This window comes from Nansenia antarctica (genome assembly GCF_963989245.1).
Source record: "Nansenia antarctica genome assembly, chromosome: 4".
Taxonomy (NCBI): domain Eukaryota; kingdom Metazoa; phylum Chordata; class Actinopteri; order Argentiniformes; family Microstomatidae; genus Nansenia; species Nansenia antarctica.
In genome coordinates this window covers 18,867,868-18,890,964 of record NC_137689.1, presented here as the reverse complement: position 1 = coordinate 18,890,964, position 23,097 = coordinate 18,867,868, and the positions used below count along the sequence as shown (strand labels likewise).

General features: G+C 45.1%; 4 protein-coding genes across 5 annotated transcripts in view; 1 reads left to right on the top strand and 3 right to left on the bottom strand.

Annotated features, from left to right (window-relative positions):
- The window catches only part of nlgn2b (neuroligin 2b), a gene marked incomplete at both ends in the record, with an annotated part of 33,647 nt that extends 28,795 nt beyond the window's left edge, over positions 1–4,852 (top strand). Inside the window, 4 exons of the mRNA XM_080529754.1 lie at positions 1,083–1,348; positions 1,658–1,811; positions 2,041–2,407; positions 3,886–4,852. Of these exons, the coding sequence (XP_080385880.1) occupies positions 1,083–1,348; positions 1,658–1,811; positions 2,041–2,407; positions 3,886–4,852 (1,754 nt within the window). The remainder of the gene's footprint in view (positions 1–1,082; positions 1,349–1,657; positions 1,812–2,040; positions 2,408–3,885) is intronic.
- Positions 4,853–9,031: 4,179 nt separating this feature from the next.
- On the bottom strand, positions 9,032–12,840 carry LOC308156421 (erythropoietin-like). 2 transcript variants are annotated; one of them, XM_080529759.1, is made up of 5 exons: positions 12,656–12,840; positions 11,542–11,672; positions 11,264–11,350; positions 10,894–11,072; positions 9,032–9,482 (listed from the first exon to the last, which is right to left on the bottom strand). In XM_080529759.1, exons 1-5 carry the CDS (start codon positions 12,669–12,671, stop codon positions 9,266–9,268), a joined length of 630 nt encoding a protein of 209 aa, XP_080385885.1. In that variant the 5' UTR covers positions 12,672–12,840; the 3' UTR covers positions 9,032–9,265. The 2 variants fall into 2 exon arrangements, with proteins under 2 accessions (XP_080385885.1, XP_080385886.1); XM_080529760.1 differs by having other exon boundaries at positions 10,908–11,072.
- Positions 12,841–17,897: 5,057 nt separating this feature from the next.
- On the bottom strand, positions 17,898–19,118 carry LOC308155783 (endonuclease domain-containing 1 protein-like; the record flags this gene model as incomplete). The annotated part of the gene is made up of 2 exons (XM_080529156.1): positions 17,898–18,506; positions 18,843–19,118. 2 exons carry the CDS (start codon positions 19,116–19,118, stop codon positions 17,898–17,900), a joined length of 885 nt encoding a protein of 294 aa, XP_080385282.1.
- A 1,879-nt stretch (positions 19,119–20,997) lies between these two features.
- Positions 20,998–22,006, bottom strand: LOC308155782 (endonuclease domain-containing 1 protein; the record flags this gene model as incomplete). Its single annotated transcript, XM_080529155.1, has 2 exons — positions 20,998–21,594; positions 21,764–22,006. 2 exons carry the CDS (start codon positions 22,004–22,006, stop codon positions 20,998–21,000), a joined length of 840 nt encoding a protein of 279 aa, XP_080385281.1.
- Between the last annotated feature and the right edge of the window lie 1,091 nt (positions 22,007–23,097).

The following is a 23,097-nucleotide window of genomic DNA, read 5'->3' as shown; positions in this document are numbered from 1 at the left end:
AGGGATTGCAGGATCAGATAAATATGCATATGACCATATCCGGAGGTGGCCTTGGGCATTGAATAGAATTGTTGAATCGTTTGAGAGAGACTTTGTGACTTTGTTCATATGGATATGTCGGTATGTATGAGAGCGGGAGGTGATCGGCAGCCCTATAATGAGGGCTGTAAATATGGACGTGTCTGTCTGTGGAGAAGAGCAGGGAGAGAGCAGAGCTCTGCAGCTGAGAAGAGTCTTAATTGATTTCACAGGGAGAGAATCGGAGGAGGGGGCACATGCAGAGTATGGAGGAGGGGGGTGCAGGGGGAGGATGGGGGGGGGGGCTTAATTATTAATGACAGAATCTGCAGATGAAAACAGGGGGACAACAAGGCACTTTACATAACAGTGCAGCAGTCCTCTCTCTCTCTCTCTCTCTCTCGCCTTCTCTACCGCCTGCTCTCTCTCTCTCTCTCTCTCTCTCTCCCTATCTCTCTCTCTCTCTCTCTCTCTCCCTATCTCTCTCTATCTCTCTCTCTCTCTCTATCTGTCCCCTTCCCCTCCCTTTCGCTCTCTCATTTTTCTCTCGTTGCCTCCATTCAACACAACCACCAGACCCACCAGTCAGTGTTAATATCCACTGCTGTGTGCCAGGCTGTCGCCATTTTTCTTGTCGCTGCGTCCGTATGTGATGGAGTCACGGAATTTGCCAAGCCTAATGTTTACAATGATTTACTCCGGCTTTCGGAGAGCAGCAGTGTATCTGGAACATTGCTCGGGCCATATGTAGTACTCCTCGGTGGCTCCTCCTCTGACGCATGCATCATTTAAAGCACTCACTCTGGATGGATTGCCTGGAAGGCCTTGCGAGTAGCGAGTGAGTGTGTCAGAGGAAGAGAAAAAAAATGCCAGCGTAAATGGAGGAGTGAGTGCACTAACTCTCTAGATACAGTGCCCTATATCCCATATATCTATCCCGGGGGGTGACCCTGAATGACCGTCTTTTTGGGATGACTGTCTTTTAGGGCTGAGCATCTTTTGGGGTGAGCACCTTTTGACTGACCTGATTTTTTGGCCCACACACACACACACACAAACACTAGGTCTGTTCCAGAGGGCCATTGCCCAGAGTGGCTCCGCCATTTCCAGCTGGTCGGTCAACTACCGGCCCCTCATGTACACCAAGATCCTGGCGCGCAAGGTGGGCTGTAGCCACGGCGACACGGCGGAGCTGGTGGACTGCCTGAGGAAGAAGAGCTTCAGGGACCTGGTGGACCAGGACATCCAGCCGGCCCGCTACCACATCGCCTTCGGGCCTGTGGTGGACGGGGACGTGGTGCCGGACGACCCGGAGATCCTCATGCAACAGGTCAGAGTCTGCGTGTCTACCTCCCCCCACAGTGTTTTATATGTATGAACCCAGGGGAGGCGGAGATAGAGGTGGAGATAGAGGTGGAGATAGAGGTGGAGATAGAGGTCTAGAGGACGGGCTGATTGTAAATGCATGGAATGGAATGAGGGAATGCTATAAAAAAAACTCCAGCAGCCTCCCTTGGTATAACCTGGTATATGTTTACCTGGTATATGTACCATGTACGATATTTCTACTGATGATGTCTCCTTTTCTTTGTCCATTGTTTTGAAATGAGATGATGATGTGTGTGTGTTTGGCCACCAGGGGGAGTTCCTGAACTATGACATCCTGCTGGGGGTGAACCAGGGAGAAGGCCTGAAGTTTGTGGATGACAGCGAGGGGGAGGATGGTATCTCAGCAGCATCGTTTGACTACACCATCTCCAACTTTGTAGACAACCTGTATGGATATCCTGATGGTGAGAGCTCTCCTTTTTCTCCATGTCTTTATCCATGTTCACAGAAACATTTTCAGGTAAATCACTCGACTCCGATCCGTCATTGTGGTTCCATACCTTTCTAAGATTTTAAATATATTATCATCCTTATTATGTTCAAGCTTCAAGGTATCGATGCCCATTCCAATCTCATCTCTCAAGTTTCTCTCCCTCTCTCTCTCTTTCTCTCTGTCTCTGTCTCCCGCTTGAGGTAAAGACATCCTGAGGGAGACCATTAAGTTCATGTACACAGACTGGGCCGACCGCGACAACGGCGACATGAGGAGGAAGACCTTGCTGGCGCTGTTCACAGACCACCAGTGGGTAGCGCCGGCGGTGGCCACTGCCAAACTGCACGCCGAGTTCCAGTCGCCCGTCTACTTCTACACCTTCCACCACCACTGCCAGACGGAGGCACGCCCCGAGTGGGCGGACGCGGCACATGGTGACGAGATCCCCTACGTGTTCGGGGTGCCCATGGTGGGAGCCACGGACCTCTTCCCCTGCAACTTCTCCAAGAACGACGTTATGCTCAGCGCTGTGGTCATGACCTACTGGACCAACTTCGCCAAAACCGGGTCAGTACAGAACCAGTAAACACAGCACTGAGATAAGGCTGTGTGTGTGTAGATAGATGATGATGATGATGATGATGATGATAGGTCTTTGGCTTGTTATTATAATTTACAGACTTAAGGACTCTTGGAAAATGTGTCTGAATGAGAACGGCAAGAGATCCTAATAAACTAGGGATGTAACGATGCATCGAGAGACAGTTAATTATCAATACAAAATGAATAGCACATATCGATAGCACATATAGTTTAGGAATTACGGTAATGAGAATAACGTGTGTAAAATGCGACATGGACATTTTTTTAAGGAACTACATTTTTACTACATGCCGTATATCGACAAAAACAATCAATACAGTATATTATATAACTCCTTATTTCGTTGGTTATGAAGAGGTACAAATAAGGAGCACACCTGTTATAATAGGTGTTTGAATCATTAAAAGGGACATCTGGGATTGGTACATACATGTTTGGGCTTTCCCCTCTAGCAAAGTGTTCCTCTCCATACCAGCCACCTCTGTCTCTCTCTCTCCATACCAGCCACCTCTGTCTCTCTCTCCATACCAGTCACCTCTGTCTCTCTCTCCATACCAGCCACCTCTGTCTCTCTCTCCATACCAGCCACCTCTGTCTCTCTCCGTACCAGCCACCTCTGTCTCTCTCTCCATACCAGCCACCTCTGTCTCTCTCTCCATACCAGCCACCTCTGTCTCTCTCTCCATACCAGCCACCTCTGTCTCTCTCTCCATACCAGCCACCTCTGTCTCTCTCTCCATACCAGCCACCTCTGTCTCTCTCTCCATACCAGCCACCTCTGTCTCTCTCTCCATACCAGCCACCTCTGTCTCTCTCTCCATACCAGCCACCTCTGTCTCTCTCTCCATACCAGCCACCTCTGTCTCTCTCTCCATACCAGCCACCTCTGTCTCTCTCTCCATACCAGCCACCTCTGTCTCTCTCTCCATACCAGCCACCTCTGTCTCTCTCTCCATACCAGCCACCTCTGTCTCTCTCCATACCAGCCACCTCTGTCTCTCTCTCCATACCAGCCACCTCTGTCTCTCTCTCCATACCAGCCACCTCTGTCTCTCTCTCCATACCAGCCACCTCTGTCTCTCTCTCCATACCAGCCACCTCTGTCTCTCTCTCCATACCAGCCACCTCTGTCCCTAGTGAAAGGGTTTCTTCAAAACCAGAGGACATTGTGAATGTCCAGAGATCTCAGCTTCTGCCTGAGAATGGAGATATGCTGATAAAAAATAAAAAAAATGTAAAAAAAATAATCGTGAGACAATCATATCGTGAACCCAATATCATGAATCGTATCGAATTGTGAGTTGAGTGTATCGTTACATCCCTATAATAAACCAAACAAAAACTTACTGTGTTGTTCCCCAGAAATAACACATTAGTAGTGATGTTAAACGAAGTATGTACAACAAGGGTGATAATATTCCCTCTCTCCCTCTCTCCATCAGGGATCCCAACCTGCCAGTCCCTCAGGACACCAAGTTCATCCACACCAAGCCCAACCGCTTCGAGGAGGTCATCTGGACCAAGTTCAGCTCCAAGGACAAGCAGTACCTTCACATCGGCCTGAAGCCCCGCGTCAGAGACAACTACCGTGCCAACAAGGTGGCCTTCTGGCTGGAGCTGGTCCCCCACCTGCACTCCCTGCACGAGGATATCATCACCTCCATCACCACCCGCCTGCCCCCAGGAGGCCCCCGGCCCCCCGGCAAGAAGGGCCCTCAGCCCCCCAGGGCCGGCTCCACCCGCCACCCCATCCTCTCCACCTACCCTCCGGACCCCGAGGTCATAGACAGCTCTGAGAAACCGCGCAAAATCCTGTTCCCTGACGAGGTGCGGGACTACTCCACGGAGCTGAGTGTGACGGTGGCCGTGGGCGCCTCGCTCCTCTTCCTCAACGTGCTGGCCTTCGCCGCCCTCTACTACAAACGGGACAAACGCCACGAGCTCCTGCAGAGGCGCCACCGCCGCCTGTCCCCTCAGCGTGGCACGTCCATGGGCATGGGCATGGGCATGGGAATGGGCATGGGCGTGGGCATGGGCGTGGTGGGCTCCCCGCCCCACAATGACCTGGCGCTGAGCCAGGAGGAGGAGCTCATGTCCCTGCAGATGAAGCAGCAGAGGGTGGAGCTGGAACACGGCACGCCACTCCCTTCCCGCGGCCTCCACGGCGACCTGGAGCCACTGCGGCCGCCGGTGTGCCCGCCGGACTACACGCTGGCGCTGCGGCGCGCACCGGAGGACGTGCCGCTGATGACGGCCAACACCATCGCCATGATCCCCAGCACGATCAGCGGCATGCAGCCCCTGCACCCCTTCAACACGTACCCCCCCGCCCCGGCCCCCTCCACCACCCCGACCCCCGGCCACAGCAACAACGCCCTGCCACACCAACACTCCACCACCCGTGTATAGGACCAGGCGCGACCTCTGCCGCCCCACACCGGAGCTCTGCAGAGATGCACCACACAAACTGCTCCTCTCCACTCCTCTCCTCTCCTCCTCTCCTTTCTCTCACCGGGACTATCCTCTCTTTTCTTTTTCTCTCAGGCTATTTCTCTCTCTCTCTCTCTCTCGTGCGCGCGTGCGTGCTTTCTCTCATTGTGTCCTCATTTCGTCATACAGCTGCGTTATTGCCCCTTAAATGTTGGGGTACATGGCTGGGTCTAACAGCCTTTGGGCTGGATCAAAGATCCCCCCATTAAAACACACACACACACACACAGTCCTCTATCCTTGTTCATTCTATATGTCTGTACAATCTAATTGTTTCACTCTCTTTCTCTTTCGCTCCCTCTTTCTCTCTCTTTCAACCCATATTACTGTTCCTGTGTTCTCTGCCTCCCACACATTTTCTCCGCCCGTCTGTTGCTGTAGCTCCTGACCACAACGTTAACACAATCCCACCAGTCTCAGTTCCATTCTCTCTATCTCTCTCTATCTATCTATCTCTCTCTCTTTCTCTCTCTCTCTCTCTCTCTCTTGCAACCACTTTAGGACTCCTTTTTTTCCTCTTTGGAGTCTTTTATACAAAAAGCATAACTGTAAATGATGTATTATTGATAAATTGTAAGGATATGAATGAAAAAAAAGTGATATTCTGATATCTCGTTTTTACCAGCATTCTTGGTGCCAAGTACTGTGATAAAGCTCCTCTCACACTGGGGGTCCAATGGACCACCTGGGGAGGCCCATCCTGACTGTATCTTACACAAGGAATTACCATCATCAAAAAAGTGCCAAACGTTTCATCTTTCTTTTTGATCTCTCGCACTTTCTTTTTGTTTTTTCTTGCATTCAGTGTTTCACTGTGGCTGGTCTTTACTCAAGGGGGAAAAGATTAAATATATCCTTGTAAAATATAAGAGAATATTAAGATTTATAACTGGTTTGCTGTCTGGGATATTTGCATGATTTTTTTTTCTTCTTAAAGGAGTATAGACATTGGAGTGGAAATCTTGTATTTTTATTTTTGACTTTTTATGTTTGGCCTTGTTTTCTTATTGCTGTTGATTTTTTCTTGAAAAGTAATTTCTTTTTCTTTTTTTACATCAGCTGAACTTTGTGCACTTCATTAAGAAAAATATATTTTATTCAGTAGATACTTCAAAAAGGTATCAAGAGATGAATATTGGCTATGACTGATAACATGAAACTATGATTATAACAAGGAGAATAAATATTTCCTTTATTTTTAAATTTCTTATCACTGAGGCTCTGCCACAAGCCCCCGTCGCCCTGAAAGACTGATGAAAGCCCCCTCTCTCCACACCCACTTTTTCTTTTCCTCCCTTTCTCTCATCATTTTAGCTGTGAAGTATGCACATTCATGGTGTTACCTGAAGATTGTCTTTGATCATCACTGAAAAAAACTGGGTGGATATTACCCATCCCTCAGCTTGCTGTATTGGTCTCTGATAAAAACATGGTTTTGAGTGGTGAAAACTCTTGACGTGGATTGACTCGATGGTAAGAATTCTACATATTTTCCCTGAGATAAGGGTATGTCTTTGAACAATTATCTTACTTTTAAGCACCCTCATCCTCTCTTTAGTGGACTTTTTTTTTTGCGAGCTTCAGGTTTCTGGAGACTGGGTCTGACACTGTCTCTTCTGTCTTTTACTGAGTGGGAGAGAGGGCCAGTGGGGTGTATTGTACTGTAGTTACAGGGGCTCTGACATGGGTCAAAGGTGAGAAAGCCTTGTACGCACGTTTCAGATCTTTCAACCGCACAACTAAACACAGGGACATGCTGAACTCTGGACATTTATGAGAAAGAAAAAAAAAACACAAAAACTGACGTTAAAACAACGTTAAGAAAACATTGACATGAAACGGACGTCGACGGAGAGCCAGCTTTTCAACAGAGGTCTGAGATCTCTCCAATGCACATCAGATGCATTCTAAAACTTGAGTAGACAAAAAAACATTTGATAAACATTACTCGCATATAACACAAAAACAAAGCCAACGGGATGGATTTTCCCTCTTAATCCTGTTCTGTTTCCCGTCTCCTCCCTCCTTTTGGGATGATCACACTCTGGGTTTAGACTGCCGTCCTTCGCCGGACAGAGAGCTGGAACAACAACAACAACAACAACAACAACAACAACAAAAAGAACAAAACACACACTTGGAAAACAAAACTGTACATTTTTTAAAGTGTAAGAGAACAAACTGGTATTTGTAAATATTATGTTTATGGTTTGGTTTATGGGTGAATGGCCAAATCTTTCCTTTGTGACAACAGGTGCAAGTTCAGGCGGCTGATTTTTTAGCACATATCTGTATGTTGTTGTTTGATTCTCTTTCATTTCTTAGATTTCAAGGTCAAAGTGCAACAAGTTATGGGCACATGTAGACAGTTATTAACATACATGAATGATCTTGTGAATGAAAAATACATCTAAAATCATAGCATGGTTGAGTTCAACATAAATACCGGTAAGGAAGGTGATATGGCTCAGGTTTCTCTAGTTGTAGAGGGGAATTAAGTATGGATGGTTCTGAGAGGTGGCTGGCATTACTTGCACATTTGGGAATTGTCACATCAATCATGAAGACAGCTTTTGTCCGGAATGACAATTGATTCAAGATGAGCCCTTTGCATCCCTTAAGTGGCAGCCAGAGATAAGAGCTGCATAGATAGCAGGTTTAGAAAGAAGAGAGAAAGAGAGAGAGAGAGAGAGAGTGAGGGGGAGGTCATGGTTAGAGAACGCAAAACAGGGAAACTTGATTGGGTAGGATGGTGATGTTAGTAATTGTTAGTGACACTCAATGTCCTGAGAATTGACATACAGCATAGCTAAGAGCAGATACCAGTATGCTGTAGACTCCTTTGTACTCTTAGTCTTGTTTCAGACTGATGGTTGTGGTTGCTTTGCTATCCTTTAAGATTATGTCTGCCATGCACACTCTGTATACGTTTCTGGGAATATCGGCTCACCGGTTTGCTGTCCATTTGAGATGCCCAGCTTTCCAAAAGAGAAAACGTGAAAAAGACAGTATTTTTCTACAAAAAAAACAAAAAAAACAACAACAAAAACAAAGATGACTGAAATTTGGAAACTAGGGACATGACAGCCAAACAGACTCTGGAAGCACACTCTCACCGGGTTACCACGGTGACACTCAAGTCTGGCTTTGGCTCAACATTATAAGGATGCAAATCTCTCTACTTTTCCAACATTAACACTGGATGGCCTAAAAAAGGCTTGCACCTGTTTGTCTCTGTTTTCGTTTAGTCTGAATTCAGCAACCGACTGAGGCTTGGGATTCTGTAAAGAAGCATATTGACAAGAACGGGTTTAAAGAATGAAGTTAATATTTCTATTTCATATAGAGGCTATTACACACTGTATGTTGTGTATCTGAACTGGAGAACATTAAAAAGACATTCTTAAACAAATCATCACCTCTGCCTCCCTATTATTGTCAATTCAAAGTCATGATATCCAATAATGGTCACCATCATGGTGAATGGTAGCTGGTTGGATGTGATTATGGACAACCCATAGAACTTGTTTTTTGTGTTTGTTTGTTTGTTCCCAATGCAACGTTTTGAGATTGGATTTGAGATTGAGATTGGATTTGAGAGTGGAAATTATGCATGAATAACAGATAATGAGTCTATAATGTATTTTTATATTCATTCAGCCTCTGATTGTATAACTGGTGCAAAAGTAGGGCAGCAATGACGCAAACCATCCAGTAGAGTGCAGCAGAATTCACGCAGCCTCCACCTCTAAAAGGGGGGGGGGGGGGGGGGGTTGAGGGGGGTAGATGAGGCCCACAGGCAGAGTGCATAGAGGACACACTGAGCATTGATCAATACATTGTCTTGCAGCAATGTGTACCTGTGGACTGAAATTGCGCTGAACAAGCATACAGAGAAAACACACACACAGAAAACACACACATATAATATACACAGCGTCAACACTGAATAGCAATCATTGCTGACTTGAATAATCGTTCAAAAACCCAAAGACAGTCGTTTATGAAAAATAGAGATTTTATATATTTTTTAAAACATGTTAAAAATACATTTTAAGACTAAATGTATAAATAAAATGATCATAAATCCATGGTCCGTTTATATTAAGATGTCATTGTCTGTGGCCAGTTCAGCGACATGCATCAGAACAGCTGTTTGGTGTAACAGATGTAGTGACCGAGTTGTGGATGTCCAGCCTATCCTTCTGTCTCATTCATGTTTCTTATCAGCTCCACCCACTTTCTGACACTTCCACCACCATTTGTCCAATCAGCAATCACTTTGTCCCCACATTCCATATTTGGAAATACATTCAGAGTCTGTTGACCCAGTCATGTCCCTAATCCAAGAATGGTCCAATCACAGCCTTCGCCTTTGGTGAAAGCTCTCCAATCAACGTCTGTTCTGTTGACAGGCAACTGCGTGTGTAAGCAGCAGGCGAACCTTCCCTCTGAGGAAGTTGGTGTGAACATGTAACAGTTCAGAGAGGGACGACAACCTCTGTGTCTGTGAGTCACCTGACGCTGGTGCTGGGGGGAGAGATGGGTCCTGTTGAAAGGTATGGATAGGAGTACATAATAAGTAAACAATTCTGAAATAATATAATATAATAATAACAATAATAATAATATATGCCATTTATCTGACGCTTTTATCCAAAGTGGCGCACTGAACATTTTATTAGGAACACCTGTACACTCATTCATTCAGGTGGTGTAATGGTGTAGGAATTTTTTTCTTGGCCCACTTTGCGCCTGGTAATACCAATGAATTGGTAATCACAATTAGGATTGCGGCTGACCATGTGCCTCCCTTCATGGCCACAGGGTACCATCTTCTAATGGCTACTTCCAGCATGATAGTGCACCATGTCACAAAGCAAAAGTCGTCTCAAACTGGGTTCATGAACATGACAATGAGTTCAGTGTTCTTCAGTGGCCTTCCCAGACACCGGATCTGAATCCAATAGAACACCTTTGGGATGTGGTAGAACAGGAGATTGACAGCTTGAAAGTACACCTGTATGAAAATCTGCAGGAATTGCGTGATGCAATCATGTCATCATGGACCAGAATCTCAAAGACATGTTTCCAACATCTTGTGGAATCAATGCCATGAAGAATTGACATTGTTTCTGAAAAATGTTAATACATTGTTGAAAATCAATGACACACTCGCTAGTCAAGCCAAAATATTGCTATACAATCGATTCCCCACTAATCCCCACTACTCCACACTAACTAGGTAGTAGTGGGCATTCCTTACTGAATCTATTGCATTGCAATATTTTGGGTTGACTAGCGAGTGTGTCATTGATTTTCAACAACGTTGACATTTATTTACATTTTTCTGAAAATAAGTCTGAACATTTGGTTGGTTGCAGACTTGTTTCCGGTTTCACCAGCTGCCGTCACATTTGTCATGGATCTGCCTGTCCACTGTTAAGACTACAACACTCCTCTTCCCTGTAAGAGACTCTGTCATGTTTTCATTGTACCCTGGCCTATGTTGAGTTAACTCTATGCAGTCCAATTGAGGTATGTTTTTACCCCTTTTTCCATACACACACACACACACACACACACATACACGAACCCACTCAATCACTCATTCACACACTCAATGTCATCTAAGTCACTGAACCACCCTACCTTTAAAAGGTCAGCTTTCTAGGAACAGTGGCGCCGCTGACAGAGAAGCAAACAAGAGATGTAGGCCTAAAGTACATGCCCCCTGATGCCCACACACTGTACAACAGTGGAGGCTGGCGGAGGTAGAAACGGGGCACACGTGTTTGATACCATTCCCTCATTCCATTCCATGAATTACAATAAACCTGTCCTCTGATTTCTACCTCGAGCAGCCTCCTCTGCTGTACAGCGACAACACTGAGGACACAAAAACACAGGTAAGAACATGCCGTTTACACTCCAATCCAGTCCATACAGTAGACACTCACACTTGGTGAGTCACCTGGAAGTGGAGGCTGCGCAGCACCTGTTCCAGGCTCTGGATGTTGCTCCTGTTGTTGTCTATGAGGCTCTGCAGGTCAGCTCTGCTCACCGTGTCTCTCACAGCAGCCAGGGCCCGGTCCAGCAGAGACAGACCTGACTGGACCTCCAGAGCCTGCTCCTGCATCTGAGGACACACACACACAGACACAGATACACACACAGGCACACACACACACACACACACACACACACACACACGCACAGACACACACACACAAACACACACAGATTCCATAAATACAGTTACACAGTTCCAGCACATTTGTTCATACAGTAAAACTCCTGTTGATATTAAGCTGATAGACAGATACTCACATTCTTTGTCTCCCAGACGACAAAGTCAACGTTTGTCAGCGGAACCACCAATGAGTCTGTCACAACACACGCTGCTTTGCAACCACGCTGAGAGAAGGCAAGACAGATTGGCAGGGTAAGGGCAAGATCAGAGAGACCAACACAACCAAACAAAACAACACTGCATGACATGCTTTCATTAATACACTCTAATATCTTCATCCATCACCCTTTTCTAAAATCACGTTTCCCAATATAGCCCAGGTTCATTCGTCAGCAGTGGGGCCTCGGTCTCTCACCAGAGCGTTCTCTGTGTCACGGGCCTCCATGATGAAACGGTCCAGGACGCGCAGGTCACATATGGGTCTGAGAGGAGAGAGGAGGCCAGGCCCTGTCCACTGGAGTACCATCAGCAGTACTGCCACCAGCCCTACAGGGAACAACACACACCGGCAGTCATAAGCGTGGGTGTTAGCAACATGTCACTCAACTAGTTGGGGTAGTGGTGGCCTAGTGGAGAGTGGCCTAGTGGATAGTGGCCTAGTGGATAGTGAGTGGTGGCCTAGTGGATAGTGAGTAGTGGCCTAGTGGATAGTGAGTGGTGGCCTAGTAGTGGATAGTGAGTGGTGGCCTAGTAGTGGATAGTGAGTGGTGGCCTAGTAGTGGATAGTGAGTGGATAGTGAGTTGGACTGAATAGTGAATTGGACTGGAGTTGGACTGGATCAGAAGGTCATGAGGGTTTAAATCCCACCTGGGAACACCACCACTAGTGTGCCATTGAGTAAGGCACTTAGCCTTTACTCCAGGGAGACTGTCCCTGTTATCTCTAATTGGATAAAAGCGTCTGCTAAATGGTTTAAGATAAAATAATAATTAAGTTAAAATCAAATGTAGTTACAGACTGGCAGGCTGCACAGACTCATGCCGTTACACAGGAGGACAGACAGCATTATCAGGGATGGTTTCATGAACCCTGTAGCAACTAACTCTAAGGAAAACTCTCAAAGATTTCTAGGCCAACTTATGTCGACTGACTCATTACTGGCCGGAAACTCCTGGATTAACAAATAGTTTACAGTAGCCTAAAGGTAATATAGTAATCATGAAACGTACACAGCACTGCTATTGCTAATGAAGGGAAGTGGAATAGCTCACAATGAGTTTTTATACAATAAAGACTAATTAGGAGAGTATTATTCTCCTGATTGTCCAACAGGAGCCACTTCCCCTGCGCTCGCGGCGTACTTTACGCATTTGGAATCTATTACATTGACGTTCTTGGACAGAAACAGAGTGCTATATGCCAACCAGGTCTTCACAAACAAACACCAAACAATTATCTTTAAAAAGATACATTTCCATACCCTAAAGAACCTTTAAAAGCATTTAAATGATCAATAGACAGTCCTTACCTGAAATGGAAGACATTCGCAAGATGATCCAACATGTTTAGAATACATTGTTAAAGTAATTAGCTATATGTAGCTTATTCCATAGAAAGAAATGTCTGTGACATAAATGTCTGTTTTGCACACAATATGAAATTCCCCCCAAACGTTCTCGTGTCCTAAGCGCCCGCTTTCTCCGTGTGCGTCCTTTTCCCTCATTCAGAGCGCAACGGAAGACCGCGTGCGCACTGGTGAGCCAGACGGTCTCCACGGGGCGTCTATTTTCGTACAGGTTAACTGTCTCGTGTTTGGCAAGCTACATTTATTGATTTATCATACTTCGCCACCCTGGACATTCATGCTGAGACTCCCTTTCCAATCATGTGTGCATATCAACTATCAAGGTACGTGCCCCTAGATTCCAATTCTCCAGCCGTCTTTTCTACAAAAGTGAAGAATGGGAAGAATTACCTTGAAGAAACCTAGCGCACATCGGCATCCTCGTGGTCACGACACCTTTATTGGTTTGTACTTTGAATGAATGAATGAATGAATGAATGAATGAATGGTCTTTATTGTCATTAATACAGTACAGGTACCATACAACGAAATTTAGGAGGGGGGGCTCCCCTGGTGCTTGGAAAAAAGACTAAAAACAAGAGAGACACGGGTAAAATAAAAAAGAGAAAAGAGCTGGTTGACATAAATAAAGGCTATGTACACTATCTACTATACTATACTACTATACTATACAACAAAACACTGCTGTAAACTATGCTATGCTATAAATATCCTAACTTTTCCTATATCTGAACCTTATGTAGACATGGGTTGTCATATTGCACATAATATTTGTTGCACATTCATTAAAGTGTCGCAGTTTGCAGGTTTAGAATGTTCACAGTTGTATTACAATATTGCACTTATGTTTACAATCTAGTAGCTGCCATCAAATTGTCTAGATTGGATGACATCAAAAACATCAAAAACAATGGTTGCTGTATATGGTTGGATAAAAATGACTGTTTTGTATTGGCCTTGATGAGTGTACGTAAATATGGGGTACAACAACACACAATGTTTTCTAGTTGTTTTATATGTATGTGGGGGATTCAATTCCAAATCAATTAACGGCGATGATGGTGAAATCTGCGTCTAGGCCACACTGGGGAAATAACACACAAGGAGGCGAAACGCCGTCAGAAATGTCAAATAGGCTAGGCCTATACAACGCATCTCAATGTGGGTTATCTTATAGGGTCTACAGGGAGTGTTTGGTGGGAAAGCACAACTACCTGCAGATCCGCAGGCCCCGTATCCCCAGTCTCATTACTTGCAGGCCTACATTTCATTGAATGTGCATTCCCATATTTGTGTGTTTGTTTGAGTAAGCTACTTGATTGCTTGGAGGGTATATTAGTATTTTATATTAGTATTATTGTCCTGTGATTATATGGGAATTACCTCCAGTTCTATAAAAAGCCCTTTATAGCTGCAGGGAGTTTTGTATACCATAAATCACTGTGCTTTAGAAATTAAAAGGGTGTCCCATCTACATGTCATTTTATACCATATATATATACCATATACAAATATTATTATATATATACCATATACCAATATATATATATTATGTTTAATCAATGTTGTCAATAGGCTGCTCTTAACTGTTGTCAACCTTCTCCAACCTACATTCCTATAGTATTGCTAAAACAGGATCTATCATTACATCAGCATATAAAAGAATGACCTGATAGGACTACTGCATTACAACACTGTCTATAAGTTTGCTCCAAATATTGTTTTTCTGCGTGTATTACAGTATATTGCAAATGTACAGTATGGGAGAAGGACTTTAATTTCAAGTCAGCTCTGCACCTACCTCTCTCCCTCCTTGACCTCCCTGACCTACTGAAAACAGGAAATCATGTTTGTTTGTTTTTTCACAGTGTAACATTTTTCTACATTCACATTCTGTAACAAAGTTGTATCAAATTAATATGCTTCTAAACAGAGCCCCTTTGATTTCAGAGATGTTATAAGGGCACACAAGTGTGGCTTAAGCGCCATCTAGTGTTTGAATGAACCCAGCCCCATTCTTTGTTACTGAGGATTCACAACGATGAACAGCTACTTCCTTCACCACAACACCTCAAGAAAAATGTTTATCCTGCACCAAACTTGACTCTAAGCAATGAAGAAGAAGAATGAATGTCTTCTCACTGTTCATGGTTCTCCACAGTAGTCAGACAGTACAAGCTGCCAATATGGCCCCTGCTCAGGTGTACTGCACAGTGGGAATTATTTCCCTTCTGTCTATGAGTTCTGCCATTTGCCCAGCCACCTGTATTTGTACCAGCATGTACTGAAAGCTATAATTATCCTAAACTGCAGCCAAGACTGAAAATACTACAATCAGGATATTCACACACACACGCACGCACACACACACGCACGCACACACACACGCACGCACGCACGCACACACACACACACACACACACGTGCACACACACACACACACACACACACACACAATCACACTTACAGTACACTAAGAGAATAAACACAGAGAGATAAATCAGACAGTCTACACATCATCAGGAATACAGTCATCATAGAAGAGCTGATAGTTCTGGTCCACTTCCATCCGACCCTTCAGAAACTTCTCCAGCGCCTTGACTGGTACCTCTACTACAGCATTGTTGACCCGGTCATTCAGGCCGTAGGCCCCGAACACAGGGAAGCGATAGCGCTCTAAGAAAGGGGCATTGTGGTCAAAGTCCGGACAGCAATATGCTGTCCACATGTACTCTGGAACGCCGACACGGTTTTGGTTGTTCCGACGGATCATGTTCCCGGAGGAGGTGACACCGGTGACGACATAGGCGGTGCCGTGGCAATAGTTGTTGAGGCGCCGTCTGACCCGCTCCTCGTGCTGGGCCCAGGGACCAGTGTTGAACTCCCTGGTCTGGGGCACCACATTGGTCAGGGTGTAGGTGGCTGCCTTGTCCACCGGGTCAGACTGGTGCTTGTCTGGGTTCAGATGACCACGCGTGTACTGGGTCATGTCAGCAAAGTCAGCGAGCACAGCTTGACTGTCCACCAAACTCATAGGCATCTTAGCCGACTGAGGGAAGGGCTGCATGTTGTTGCTGCCTTGACGTGATGCTAGCTAGATTGCGGAGAGAGAAAGAGAGAGAAGGGAAGAGGTACAGAGAGAGAGAGAGAGAAATTACAATGTAAATTACATGAAAAGTTGAAGTTAAATCGCTTAACAACACCATTATTCATGTTATCAGTGTCATTGACGTTTATGACTGGGAAGAGAGAAACAAAGGCTGATACATTGTTTGATCAAGATTGTGAGTTTTATTTCGTCTATCACATCTTTAACTGAGGTCTATTTCATTTCAGGTGCTTTTTTAAAAATAGCTGGTTTCACAGAACCACGTTGATTATAGATGTACGAGTTGTTCTTAGTTTAGTTCATCAAGAGCTGAACATGTCACAGCACTTCTTGAGGATTCATAAATGTGTTTAGCCCAAAAGAAGGCTTAATATGGGTTCCATCGTACATAATATGTACCTCAGAGTGGCTATTAGAATTCTCACACTGGGAACCAAAACGGCCCCAGACTCACAGTATCAGCGTCCCTTAGCTCTCTGCTGCCACAGCACCTCCACTCACCTGTGGCTCGTACATCCACGGCTGGTCCACACTCTTCTCACCGTCGGACTTCTTGAAGGTGTAGGCGGAGTAGATGGGCATGCGTCTGCGGGGGTCGTAGAGGGTAACGAAGCGGGGCTTGTCCTCCAGATACTGGCAAATCTTCCTCAGGGAGCTGCCCCCCAGGACGCCCCGTGGTGGGGTGCCCATGAACAGGGATTCCTTACAGACCTCAAAGTCCTCCACCACCCCTGACCAGGCCAAAGGCATGCATAGGAAGATGGTCATAGCAGCGACCCAGGGCTGCTCCATACTGACCATATCGCTACTCTAATCTAATCTCTCACTCTCTTCTTTCCTTTCCTTGCTCTCTTTCTCTTCCCTTTCTCTTCTCTATGTCTACACTGATGTCATACCTCACTTCAACAGGCAGATTGAAAGTGTTCAGCATCATCTCGTACTCTTAAGTACTCTATGCAAAGCGTCAGTGCAGGATTGGCCAAAACTCACAGGAGCACTGAGACCAGAGAGCCAGCCTAAAAAGGAGAGGAGGCCAAACCTATCCTCAGAGATGGGTCGCCATGAGAGTTAAGCAAACATGGGCATAGTAATCCAGTGTCACACCCACAGTGATTTCAACATACTGTACATGCGTGCACACTGTAACCGTAGCACAACTGAAAGTGATCTGAGGGGGAAACAGCTGTAGGATTCCTGCTCTGGAAAGCTACAATAGAGATGTTTGTTCTGTCACTATCGAACAAAAGCAAACCATATGATCTGTCCAAATGTATATAGTATGCCTGCTTATCCGCTGCAGACAATCATTAACATTATAAGGCAATCAGTACTATACTATCAATAATCCAAAATGGTTCAACATATGGTTTTACCGTAGAGGTACATTATGGTTTTATGTATGTGTGGGAACCTCCTAAATGTGCATAGTTTTGTGTATATATATATACTGTATATAATTAAGTTTAATGCATACAATATTGTGTGTGATTCATTATCTACGTAGCACAAAAACAAAGGAAGTCATTGAAGTAATTTGTTTTATTGAAAGGATTCACAGCTACAGTTCAAAACGTAACGATCATAAATGGTATTTTACAACCACCATGCCATCTGTGAACACCTTTCCAAAATGGCTGAGCACTGTACAACTGTTTGTGAATTTCACTGGGCAGTTTTATTAGGGGAGAGATAGGCAGTTTAATAAGCAGAAGGGGAACGGGAGAGCAATTACCCCAGAAAAGATATATTGAATCTAGATTGAAGTCATTTGCAAGGCAGATGTAGATATTAATTTTTACGAAGCATGACCAGTGGTATAAATGTTCTATTACGTATACTTCAGTGCCACTGGCAAGACATTGTTCATTTCCATAACTCATTATACAGTAAGTAAGTTCACTGATCAGTAGTTCCCACTTTCTTTATTGTAAATACTATTTTTAATTTAAAGACAGAAAGCAAGTATGTCTATTACACAGCATTCAAAAAGCTTTGGTGGAGATTGAAGCCCATGTGCAGCCAGAGGGTGTAAGGGGGGGGCCAGGGGGTGTGAGATAGAGCTGCAGTGCACAGCTCTCAGATGGTGTGGTGGAGGTACAGGGGGAGGGGGGAGGGGGATATGCAGTTGTCATAGAAGAGCTGGAGGTTCTGGTCCACGTCCATGCGGCCCTTCAGGAAGATCTCCAGCTCCTGGACGGTTATCTCGTGGACTCTGTTCCCCTCCTTGGCGTTCTTGGCCAGGGCGCCATGGGAGGGGAAGCGGATGCGGACATCGTGGGGTGAGTTGCGGTCGTAGTCGGTACAGCAGTAGGCTGACCAAACGTCCTCGGGGATGGCCACGCGGTCCTGGTTGTTCCGGCGGATCATGTGACCGGTGGTGGTCACCCCGGTGACAATGAAGGCGGTGCCGCGACAGTAGTTGTTGAGGCGTATGCGGATGAGCTCCTCGTACTCGCGCCACGGCCCGATGTTGAACTCCCGGATCTCTGGAACCACGTTGGTCAGAGTGTAGGTGGCTGCACGGTCGTGTGGGTCGGACTGGTGCTGATCTGGATTCAAGTGGGCTCTCTCGTATAGGACCACATCAGAGTAGTCATCCAGGACCGCTTGGCTGTCCTCAAACTTCATGTGCAGGTAGCCAGTGGGAAACGGCATCATATTTCCATTCCCATCAACCTGTGCCAGCTGAGGAGAGAGGGGAGAGAACGATCAGTGTATCACTCACCGAATCTAAGGGAATATGTCTAATAAACAATATTGACCCCAGAATTCTGTTTATGAAAAACAGAGAAACAAATACAAGCACTTAGTATATGAACATATCCCTATCCAAAAATCAGATGTGGAACCAAAAGTAAAGAAACAGCATTAGTCACTTCGAGTTGGACTACAGAAATGGACAGGAGCTACCCAATATTTGACATTATACCCAATGTCCCCGATTACCCAAATTCACCCTACTCATTGTATATAGCATATCATCACATTAGGAAAAAAAGGGGTCCAAGAGTAGTCACTGACCTGTGGTTCAAACATCCAAGGGTAGTCCACACGCCGGTCGCCCTCGGTCTTCTTGAAGGAATATGCTGAGTACACAGGGATACGTTTTTCAGAGTCGTAGAGGGTCACGAAACGTGGCTTGTCTGCGTAGCGCTGGCATATCTTTTTCAGATGAGCCTCATTGATTCCACGTGGCGGTGTTCCCATGTAGAGGGAGTCTTTACATCGCTCTACGTGGTTGAAGTCCAAAACCACAGTAGCTGGAACACGAGGAGCACTGTAGAACAGGGCCAGCATGAACACCAAACAGCCTGGAGAGAAATGCATGACAGCAGGCAGCTGTCTCCTCAGTAGGCTCTTACTGGTATGTCTGCAGGACGGTCGAATGAAATTAAAATGTGAGCAGTTAGAATTTAAATGACAGAAACCAGATATGCAAAGCAAGTCAAGTGTGTGACAGGGACAGTTTATTAGGTCGTCTGTCACAATTGGCTGTGGAGTAAAGAGAATGGTAACTTAGGCCTTGACCCAAACTCTGGGCTGTCATAAAGAAATGAGAGCGAAAGAAAAGAATGAAATAGAGTCATTTCAGGATTAGTTGAGGGGATGTTCTTATGTAAAGTTAGGAAAATGTCAGCTCAACCGGCGTGGATTTGTATTCAGTCTAAAGCTATACATTGAAATAGTGCTGCTATTAAGACGGAACAGATGTAGCGAGGCTTGAACCAGCATGCCCTGCAGCAGGGTGCAAGCACAATACCTCCTGGACGAAGGTCCAGACCTCTTGGCTGATGTTTACTCAATAAAGTAAAATGTGGAGGTTTTGGCTGAGAAGGTGTTCAAATGTCTTTCTCGATATAATTACTAATGTGTTATGCTGCATTACAAAGAATGTCTGTATTGATTTCATGAATGATTATAAAACAATACACTAGTTACCAGCATAAACATTATATCATATACCGTACTCATTATAAGCATTAACACGTGTTCATGAGGTCCAATACTATCCAAAATGGTGTCAGATAGGGGCAATAATGCATCGAATTGTATGATGTTTCAAAAACACTTTGTTTTATCACATTGTCAGCTCTTATTTTCTAGAAATAATACAGTACATAGACTATCCCATTGTCTCATAGTGTTGAACACTGCCCTTTGAAATGTGTCATCAGAGCATGGTAGGCCTTTCATTGGCTATCACTTAGGAGAACATTCTCATGTTACGCTGCAATGCACTGAGCAGACTGATTCATCTGAACATTCTCAGAAAAGAGGAACTCTCATATTAAAAGCATTGTGCCATCAACCTCCTTTTTGTCTTGCTATATCAGCCTTTCCTCTGCTCCACTGCCACAGAAGTGTGTCTTGACATGGTTGATAGGCTCTGCTATTAAATGCAAAACCGTCTTTCTGAGTTATCTCTGTGAGGAAGAAAAGGCTCACAGTGTCTGTTACTAGGAAGGCGAACCGTGGCAGTGGTGGATTAACCAAATAGCATATATAGATAAAGCCTGAGGAACCCATCATGCCATGGACTTTGGTAGCATGAGGAACCCATCATGCCATAAGCAAAGATGTAGTATGTGAGGCTAGCAGAGAGAGGCACTCTCATTTGCATGGCCAGTGTTATCACAGAATTGCCAAACAGCATTCAGTTTGCTATTGGGAGTCACAACGTCTTTGTCAACCTTACATTTAAGAAATAGCCTGAAAGTGACAGTGTTAATTTTGGCAGGCTTTTTAGTCGTTTAGTCTTGGTCTTTGGACGAAGACGCAAATTGGTTTTGGTCACTTTTAGTCATTTCTGTCCTTTTTGGTGTAGTTTTGGTTGACGAAGACTGAAGGCATTTTAATGACTAAGATAGCCAATGCCATGATAGCCATTTTCTTCATTTCAAGGAGAGGAAAAGAGACAGCAATTGGATTGGATCTTTATTCAACAAGAAACAAGATTTCACAGTATTGTGACAATTGTTTACATACATTTCCCCCTAGACCTTTTTCTGTTTTCGGCACCCTATACATCATGCACTGTGATACGTGTGCTGAGAGAAAGCATTTAGGAAAAAAGGGCATCGAGCATTGAAAACCCATAAAATATATATTAACCTCTTGAAGAATGGATAGTTTACAGATTTAGCTGAATCTTTTCATTAGTATTCATTCAATGGTGTTAAGGCAAGAGCAAGCTATTACCAGGAGGCACACAGTCATCATAGAAAATCTGAAAGGTCTTGTCCACAAAGGTGACACTCTTGAGGAAGTTTTCGAGCTGCTGAACAGACATCTCCTGAACCTCTGCACTCCTTTTCTCGTTGAGCCCGTGGGACGCAAACGCCGGGAACTTGGAGCGCTCCTCAAATGGAGCGTTGCGGTCATAGTCAATGCAGCAGTAGGCTGACCACAGGTAGGTGGGGATGGCCACGCGGTCGATGTTCTGGCGGCGGATCATGTTCCCTGAGGTGGTGACACCGGTGACCACGTAAGCAGTGCCACGGCAGTAGTTGTTGAGGCGACGGCGGATGGTATGCTCATGGGTTTTCCAGGGCCCAATGTTAAACTCATAGACCTGAGGGACCACATTGGTCAGGGTGTAAGTGGCGGCCTTGTCTTCAGGGTCAGACTGGTGCTCGTCAGGGTTCAGGTGGCCACGCTCAAAGTTCACTGAGTTTGCATAATCTTCCAGCACAGCTTGTGCATCCTCAAAACGCTTATGGTGGTCATCTGGAGGAAAGGGCTGCATGTTCCCTGTATTGGACACTGTGGAAAGCTAACAGGAAAAAGAGTGATAAGCATGGGAGGTATGGGGTGCCCTTGCTCTCATGAAATGTTCCTCATCATCAACATTTTATTATTATAGCTCCTCGAAATGCACAAGAACAAGGCAACAATGGGCCGACAGTAATGCTGGAAGTTACTGCATATATCTATACAAATACCTGTGGTTCATACATCCAAGGCACATCAACTTTTTTGAAGCCGTCAGAGCGCTTGAAGGTGTAGGCAGAGTAGACGGGGATGTGGTCGAAAGTATTGTACAAGGTGACAAAACGTGGTTTATCATTGAAGCGTTGGCAGATTTTCTTCAGCAAATGTCCCTCCAGTCCTCGCGGGGAGGAGCCCATGTACATGAACTCTTTGCACTCAGAGGAAAAATGATCCTGTACATCTGCTTGCACCATCCCTACAACCAGCAGCCAGGCCAGTGCCTGTGCACCCAATGCGACGTCAGACACCATGGAGAGAAGAGGTGCAATTGAAGCTTTGTTTGTCAGTGTGCTTGAGTCCCAACACTCTCTCTCCCCCCCCCCACCCACTCTCTCTCTCTTTCTCTCATCCTTTCCCTCCCTCTCCTTCTCTTCCTCTCTCACCCTCTCCCTCCCTCTTCCTCTATGTGATAGTATATTTCACCGTCAGCTCCTTTTTTTTATGATGGTCTTCTTTGCATCGCTCATGAAAGTGAAATGAAGGATGTCAGTACATACAGTACATCTTCATAGTCACCTGTTTATTAATTGTATCAATTAAAAGGGGGCTATAGTATAGGTCTTATCCAGTATCAATGCGCCAATGTTCTATAGTTACAAAATACCATAATTTAAAGAGGGAACTGAAGAACTGCTTCTACCACAGGGCCGTCAAGGCCCTGAACACAGCAAAGACCTAAGTTCTGGGCCCAGGACAGTCTGGACGGATTGTATGGCAGCTAGTGCTGAGGCACAAACATGTACATTTCAAGCCTGCAAACTGTGACACTTTAAATAACGTGAAAAAATACTATTGTGCAATATGACAACCCTAGTTGACTATCTGTGCAGTATAGTACAGTGGATTGTGTACATAGCCTTTATTTATGTAAACCAGCTCCTTACCTTCTTGTGATTTTATTCTTATTATTTTTTTCCCTTTCCTAACACCAGGGGAGCCACCCCTCCTAAATTTCGTTGTTTGGTACCTGTACTGTAGCAATGACAATAAAGTCCATTCATTCATTCATTCATTCATCGTTCTGTTGTTTTGTGTGAGCATTTAAGTGTTGTCCTATCAGGTCTACACCAGGTCTCAGACCGGAAAATAATGATACACTCTACCAAACTATCTAAATATAAAACGTACCTATTAAACGATTGCATGCGATATTTCCATATACTTTGTTGTTTGCGTTACCTTCTGCCGTATGCACTCCCGCACGAAGGGTGGCAGTCACGAGTCAATGACACGTTTGCCCACTGCAGAAGTCTCAATCGAAGAAAAGAAAACCAATAGCTGTCAA